Source organism: Morone saxatilis, unplaced genomic scaffold (assembly GCF_004916995.1).
Source record: "Morone saxatilis isolate NCDOM2014 unplaced genomic scaffold, NCSU_SB_2.0 Contig8, whole genome shotgun sequence".
Taxonomy (NCBI): Eukaryota; Metazoa; Chordata; class Actinopteri; family Moronidae; genus Morone; species Morone saxatilis.
This window is the reverse complement of record NW_023340257.1, coordinates 11,223,020-11,231,556: the sequence shown is the minus strand read 5'-3', so window position 1 is coordinate 11,231,556 and position 8,537 is coordinate 11,223,020. Positions and strand designations below refer to the sequence as shown.

The 8,537-nt window shown below is 38.8% G+C and overlaps 1 protein-coding gene across 1 annotated transcript in view; it reads right to left on the bottom strand.

Annotated features, from left to right (window-relative positions):
• rasa2 (RAS p21 protein activator 2) overlaps nucleotides 1-8,537 on the bottom strand; it is a gene marked incomplete at its 5' end in the record, with an annotated part of 25,417 nt that overhangs the window by 10,213 nt on the left and 6,667 nt on the right. The window contains 7 exon segments of the mRNA XM_035679848.1: nucleotides 667-815; nucleotides 1,066-1,219; nucleotides 3,878-3,979; nucleotides 4,512-4,588; nucleotides 4,682-4,754; nucleotides 5,172-5,255; nucleotides 7,746-7,822. Of these exon segments, the coding sequence (XP_035535741.1) occupies nucleotides 667-815; nucleotides 1,066-1,219; nucleotides 3,878-3,979; nucleotides 4,512-4,588; nucleotides 4,682-4,754; nucleotides 5,172-5,255; nucleotides 7,746-7,822 (716 nt within the window).

Here is an 8,537-nt window from a genome sequence, read left to right as displayed (position 1 = left end):
AAAACTGTAAATATTGCATCAGAGATGAGTTCTCCTGATATTTTAAGGAACTTTTTATACAATTCTCTGTCCCTGTCTGTCATACACACCTATTAGGCTTTTTTTGGGACAGATTCAGTGTTTTCCTCTCCCTGACACTTGGCTATTGTTCTATTAGCTCTTTGGTTGTTTTATCACAGGATAATAGAGAGTGAAGGCTCTGTGAGCATAGCTCACCGTGCCCTTATGTTATGAAAATGTATATCTAGAATAATAATCCAAACTTTAAAAAGGGTCATATAGTTTTCTTCACAGAAATTAATGAAATGCTCAAAACCAAAAAAGCCTAACGAGCCCCCTTGATCTTCTGGCGACCCCTAGTTTTAGAGTTAAGTGGATGCAGTGATATTGTTAGAGAGCTTTAAAATGATCAAAGTGAAAATACAGGAAACTTGAAAATGATCCACATGCTCCTTTAGATGTCTATTCTATTTCAGAGCTCCTTCCTGTTTCAACTGGTTACATTATCATAGCCACAAAGAACGATGGCAAAAATAACACCCAGGTTGTCAAAAAAAGGAACTTAACTTTAAAGCCAAGGAGAAGTAACAGTGTGGGCCATGACATTTATCTGTATGCACGTGTCCACGCATCTACATACTGTAGGGGATACATGTGAGTACTCACTGAGTGTTCTCCAGCTCTAGCGCTGCCACAGCAGAGACAAAAGGCACAAAGCGATTGTGGTGGAGCAGCAGTCGAACCATGGGCAGAACAGCCTCATATCGCTCTCTGCAGATATCCCCCAAGATGTGTGCTGCAGACGCCGAGATGGGCTGAAGGAGGCAAAGAGGCATTGGAAAAAATAGGAGAAGGAAAATATATTAGACTGATCAATTCCATGATCATATTTCAATAACATTTTAAAAAATGTGAATGGATAACACAAAGGAAAGCTACACCACCATAAATGCTATATTAAGGGCACTAGAAAGGCGTGTGTATTCTGTAAGTGTGTAAATGTACGTTCTTTTACACGTTTTCCCTCCATCTTAGGATTTACTGTAACTTGAGCTACTGTCTTACCTTCACATCAGGGGATTTGAGCAGCAGGTTGCAGAGTGGTGTGTAGCAGGCAGATGGCAGCACCGTGTCTTCTATGTAGGTCAGCTTCAAACGCAAAGATCCCAAATCATCAGACTTGGACTTGCTGCCGTTCCCTTTAGGCTGGAGGAGATACCTGTGAGTCCACAGGAAGAAAGACAGCATATTTCTGAGCTGCTATGTGTTGAAAAACAAACACTTTTCAATGTTATGAATAACCTCTCTCTTAAGTCAACCTACTTAAAATTACACATGGGCCAAATAATCAACCAAATAATTTTACTAAGTTCACTACTTCGCTTTAAGAAAATAGAGGCTGATGGGATGGTTGAGCCTGCTGACCTAAAACCACCTGATCAAAACGTCAGAGACCAACTGTGTCAATCACAGCCAAAAAGACAATTTATTGGACCGGAAAAAAAGAATCTTTGGTCAAAATTTTGATTCAATAATGACCTTTAGTGTGTTTGTACCTAACATATTTCCTAAATATAGGAGGGGTCGAACATAAAACTACCTTTCTGAACCTAAAAACAACAGCTGAACATGCTGGTGGGAGAATAGTTTCTGGGTACAGTGCTTTGGGAGATATACGGCACTGTGAATAGTAATATGTAAATGTCAGCACAGGGGACGGAAGTTCTCTGTTTTCTAACTGGGACAATGCTGCCTTTAGAAAGAAATCTTTTGCCGTTTAACAAGCATGAAAACTATTTGTAAACTGATAAAACAGAACACACAACCAAATAGTACATCAACTAAGTGATCAGTTATGTGTTAAAATACATTAGTGTCCAATGTATAATTCAACAGGCTGTTAGGGATACATTAATACACCCAGAGGATATTTTACTGTAGCTACTGTTGCTCTTAAGCATCACCAAGATGAAAGCAGCACAAACTCCTCGTAAAGAGAGTTTAAAGTACTACTCAATTAAGCTAATGCTAACCTGTATGTACTATAAATCAAACAGCTGTCTTTGCCATTAGCTTCTTATTTTCCCTGTGGTTTTAACAATTCTGGTGGGCTGGATGACTTCCACTTAAAATGAAATGATTTGTTATGTAGTTTAAGAGAATATTGCTCATATTTCTGCAGCATGTACATCTTTGTAAAAGCCAACAGGTGGAGCAAAACACAAAATGATTAAATGTAGAGCTGAGCTGCAGTGTTTCAAAAGCTGCAGGTACATACTGTAGGATTGTCCATACGCTTGTTGACCTGTAATCATGGTACACAGGCAGAGACGCTCGCTGATCAACAGATCACCTGTGCCGATTTAATGACACCGAGCAGTTTTTATGTGTGCAAAATGGACCGTTTCCAGCATAAACATAGGACATGAGGTACTGCCACCATGCAAAAAGCCACCCACGCTCTCAACACACAGCCCTCATGTACCAACAGATTGCTATCTGGCATAATCCCACATCACCTACACTGACGCAAAGCTAGGATACACCCACACAATGGAAAAAACGCAGAACACTGAGAAATCTAGGAAGATTTTCCAAATCACCTTGTAATGACAGTTCAAGTTGTCCTAATGGATAAACAGGAAGGCGTTCCTAAAACAGAAAGACTTCCAAAGCGAGAAGCTCCACCTCTAAAGCGTCAAAGATCTGATCTGGTTAAGAGGAAGGTGACTGGGCCGTGATGTCAGGGTAGCAGTGTCTGGCTTGGTTTTGTTTAATGCAAACAATCCAATACATTTATTTAGAAACAAACACCTCAGTCTTTGTCAGGGATACGTTATGTTTCCACAGTCAAATTAGCTCTACCAGAGAGACAGGCTATCCATGTTTGAACTTATAAGTATGTGTTTTAAAATACCCCCACAGAAAATCTGATCTGTGGTTCATAAACACGAGCCAGGGCAGATGTATGTATGCTGCACAGGTCTTCTCGTCTTTTATTATCTTCCCTGGAAATCTAAAATGGGCCTATTCATTTTCAGCCGAGGCAGTACATGAAAGCCTTTAGGGCAAAACAACAGGCCTATGTATGTGAAAATATTTCACTGCATGTAGCTCACGTAACTTTGAAGAAAAGGAATATGAGGTGGATGGAGAAGATGTATTTAAACAAACTAACACAAAAAACTGGTTCTGCTCAATCGAAATTCAACCATCTGCTAGATCAATGGAAATAGTAGATCGCTGTGACGCAATTCATATTATTACCAGAAGTTAGCATGAAGCTAGCCCAGAAGCTGTTAGAAATTGTTAACTGCTTCAGTTAAATTGTTTTCTACCATCATTTATACTCCTCATATTTACATGTTTAAGTTTAGACGCTCACAAAATAACATTATATTTTAACAATGTACATAAATTCCTCAGATAATAAAAGATTTTATTTTATAAAGAAAGTCTGAATTGAATCTAGCTGTTTAACAGTTGACGGTCTGGTGGAAACTAATAGTGAAAACTGGAGGTTTGGAAAAATAAATGGTCACAAAACTCATTGAATCTAATGGATAAGACCCAAGATCTGGAGCTGTAAGAAACACCTTTTTTTATTTCTAAATGGATTTGTGGGTGTTTATCTTCGGTGGACACCGGCGATCCACCGCCACAGTAAAGAGTGAGTTTAGCAGATTGTAGCAGCGTGTGTACAATGTCTGTGTTTCAACTTGACTGAGTTATGACTCAGAGAGAGGTGGTGTGACACTCACAGCAAACAAAAAAGAAAAAGGAAAAAACTAAAATACATCATAAAGAATTGTCCTGTCCACATTTCTAGTGGAGAGTAAATGTTAGAAATTAAAAAGACATTTTGTTCTGTCCTCACCAGGCTTTGTGGATGTGGTCATTTCGCAGGATCTTGACAGGGACCCGTGTCTCCCCCAGAAACACATCCTGAGCCAGACTTTCATTGTTCCACAAATCAACTCTGCAAAGGTAGAGGATGGAAACAGAAACAGAAACAAGTATTTCATCCATTAATGTACATTATTAAACTGCATGTCCATCAAGTAAAACACATTTTTGTTGCTGTGTGTGTTCAGCACAAACACATAAACCACCCAATTCCAATTTGGCAAAATAAAGGGACAAAATAAATGTCACTACTGAGTGGTGCTTACCTGCTTGTTGCATGAAGCCAATACAATACCCGTGCAATAACACCACCTCAAATCCAAACCTCAAAACCATGCATTACCTGTGTTTACCTTTGAATCTGTCTAGTCTTACCCAGTGAGCTATGAGTCCACTGTGACGGAAGCCCCACATTTCCTTAACCAGAAACCAAGGCTTTCTATCAGCAGTCAGAACACACCAGATCTAAATTCACTTGTTTTGTCCTGAAGTTGTTAAGAAATCATTTTTCTTCTGACAAGACTATTGAGGGGAAATGAGGGAGAGAGAAAGGGAAGGGGGGCAGAAAGTGAAACAAACAGATGACGGAGAGAAGAAAAACCTACTTGATCTCAAGTTTTTCAATGTCCTCCTCCTCCACTTGGAAATGAGACTTTTTAGAGTAGCTGCTGGACCGTGTGACCTGAGGATGGACATGTCAAGGCTTATTATTTACAATAGACCAATTCAATCCTATGATGTGACTAGACAGCAAAGTGTGTGTAGCAGAATTTACCTCAAAGAAGAAGGTCTCTTCAAAATGAGGGTTGCTGGTTTTCTTCTTTACTTTTGTTTTCTTTTGGTCAGACCTGAGGAGATACATTACAGAAACTCTGATACACATATTTTAAAAACTAGCATCGGCAGATACTCAATATTAAATTACTTGGATCGAGATCAGGGACAAGAAATCAGTACAGGACACATTCACAGGTCATATTTACAGGTCATACAGGATGACATAATATTCGTGATGTTTACCAATGGCCGGTAACTGATGTGTCTTATTTTCCAGTTTAGTTTTTACTTCCATTTCCTCCAGTGTTTTGTCTTTGAACTTAAACTGTAATGTTTATTTAAGGAAACTGCTATAATCTCCATTTAAAAAGTACAAAGTTAAAAGCAGCAAACAACACTTAACAACAATACTTAAAACATTCAAAAAACATTACTACAGTATATATGTATGTTGTTGTACGGTATATGTGTGGCATTGACAGGGTTACCTGGCAGGTCCAACAAGTGACACGGTGGCATAGGGGTCACAGTTCTGCCCACTGATCAAAGGTAGTCCTTGGCACTCTATTATCCTAGAGGAGGTCACAGAGACATAGGGAGGGTTCATTTATCATTATCAGTTGTATGTACTAGTCGCAAATATTTTTCACTTTACATCGTTGCAGATAAGCAGCAATCCACCCTTTTAAATAGTGCTGTAAAGATAAGCAAAACTTGTGATATTTCAAGCAATTACGAATGGACAGACTTTAAAAGTGACTTAGACCTTGGGAGGGATTAGCTTTCAACTCCGTGTCTTGAGAGCATTAATGGTAAATAATTTTTTGTTGGTTCAACAGATGCCTGAGTGGAAATGTTTTTGCCATTAACCCTCTGTGGTCTGCACGACACTGAGTAAAGACAACAGAGGTTTACTTAAAACAGGACAGCAACAAGGAGTTATCTTGAAAAAATATTTCTGAAACAATGAATGTTTCCAAACAGCAACTTAATTTAACACTTTTAAAACCAGACACAATCTTAAAAACTTAACAAATGTGGTGGTCATCAACTCCAACAAAATAATAAAAATAAAAACAAATTAGCTCAAAAAGTCTAATAATAGCCCATCATAATATCATAATACCAAACAATACTTTTCCCACCACCAACGCTGCTGATAATAATTACTGTATAAAGCTAACATTATACACATTATAATGGCCATTTCTGATTATTGATGCAGCATTGATTCATACAACATAGTGTTGTATTTTTTTGATGAGGATGCCTGGAAGCGACACCGGACACAGACGGCTAACATATTGTTGGAACTGGTTGCAATTCAAATGTTTTTTTTTTCCACGTTTCATTTCATTTCATCAGTTCTCATGCTTGCTTAATCTGGCATCAATTATCCAGATCACCATTTAAAAACAACATTGTTGCCAAGTCCTCAATTCTTAAAGCAGACATGGAGTCATCATTAAACTGTGAAAAACAGTTCCATGCTCGGATAAACTGGTGCTTTGCCCTCATGTTTGGCTCGTGTCACACAGGGACCACTGCTTTTTTCACAGGTGTTTCAAGTGACAACAAACAGACACTGTAGGCACCCTAAACAGGATGTGGCTGCTAAGCAGGAGTCACCAGAGAATAAGAATGAATTCACCCCATCACTAAGTGAAGCCAGAGGGACAAGCCAAGCAGAGCAAATGTCAGGATGTTTGTGTATCATCTTCCAGGGTGTCATGACAATATTCCCTATAGTCTCCTTTGTATCTCTTTCATAACTCAACCCTATCTTGCTCTGATATTTGACAATCTCTGGTGACTAATCACACTTCAACAGGATGACTAGAAGAGTACAAATGATAAGCTCTACACCTCTGATTTTAACTTTGCCATCTTGTCCGGTCAGTCTGATGTTGGGGAGCCTCCAGTGTTCATCATCCATGTATATACAATGATAGCTGACAGGGACAGGTTGACAGTTTAAGCCAACAATCTGAGTTAAACAGTGAATGATGGCAGCAGAAAACCACAGCGGTTGCAGTGTGAGAAGTGCAGGCTTCCTGCTCAGATGCCATCACTTCCTCCGCATTACCCTGCTCTCCAAGTATGAATGGGGGATGCAAAACAACATGCGTAAACAGCATGCGGTCTGACACACTCATGCATATACATGCTTTATGTGCCCTTAATGCTTCAATGAGCACTTCCTTTTATTGAACAAATTCCAAGTTAGTAAGCAAAGTGAGAGAACATTAACATGTTTTTCTTTTAAACCCATCAACAAATGTACCTCTCTATGTATCCCATCTCCTCAATGTACACATATTGAGACAGGATCCTAGACATTTTGGACACTAACAGTGTGTAGATTTGCCCTTCTTTAACTTATTTCTTTTTGGTTTCATTCTCATATACCTCTGTCTGAACTATTAGAGATCTCCAGTTTGGATACAGTAGTAGGCAAAACACAAATTGTGCATTTCTTAGTTGTTTTTAACTCATGCCTAAAATCACTGAGGAAATGTACACAACTGAAAATACTTTGACTGGAAGAGCTATTGTTATTGGCTGAGAAACAAAGCTACAATACACATTTTGTTTGTTTGGGGAATATGGTAGAAACTTAAAAACTGGATTAATAAATGTCAGTTTCCTGCACAATTCTGTGATTCCTGATTGTCCAGTATATTATATTATATTATATTATATTATATGTTTCATATAGTTGACACACAAGACAAGGGGTTCAAACAATATAGAGCATTTTGCCTCTTTAATTTCCCCTTTTCATTATGTTATTGCAGGCTCAGTCTATCTTTGTAGTTGGTTTACACAATGTGTAGCCAATGCTTTCTGTGTGTGTTGTATGTATGTGTGTGTACATGTAAGATACATGTGAATAAATGTATACCAATGTAAAACACTTGCACAAACTTTTTTCTTAAAGTGGAAGCAATCATTTGGTTCAATTCTCAGCTTTTAAATGTCTACCTTGATTTCAAATTCCCTGACAACCCACTGGATTAAGAGCTCACTTGACCGGAATAAAAGGGAATCTTGGTACTCACCGGACTACTAAGTGTTGACCAACTGAGCCGTTCTCTGTGATCACTTCATTCAATCGCATCTCCAAGTGAACCTTACCCTGTTGAACATGAGGAGAGGAGAGTGACCGGTGAGAAGTTACAAATTACTCAAGTCATGAGATCTCAGTCTTACACCAGGGCACAAGTAAAAAGTTTCAAGTCCTAAGTTAATGTGTGGGTTGTAAAAGAAGATTAAATGTGGGCTGCAGTGTGTGCTTGTGAGAAAATCAACACATCAAATGTGATTCCTTCAACTAATCATTAACCCAACTATATAAACTATTTTCATTGCATTTTGTTTGAAACGTTTGCTTGTTTCTCTTACTGTCATTTCTCATACTACTGCCTTTTTTTATTCTCTAGACCCAGTCCTAGACCTGTGGCTAAGCTTCACATCATGCTTCATCTCATTTTAGGTTAATGGAGGAACCGTGTGTGACAAGAGCCACAGCAGCTGTGAATTTTGTCATCACTCAGGATCTTTACGGGGTCGGATGTGGTGAAGGCTGCCGGTCTTGCCTTCGGAAGTGTCAGAGAGAGAGAAAGAGAAAGAGATATAGAGAGAGCAAGGGAGAGTAAGCTACACAAAACGCCCACACACTTGCACTCTGTCTCTGCAATTCAGCACTTGGCTGAGATAGCAAGTAGTTCTTTCTGATGCAAGATAGGCCTTTAAGCCAATATAATCCACTACTGCAAGGATCCAAATGAGCCAATATCATCAGCAAATTACCACTTACATTACATGTACCCATCCTCCCTACAGGTAATGAA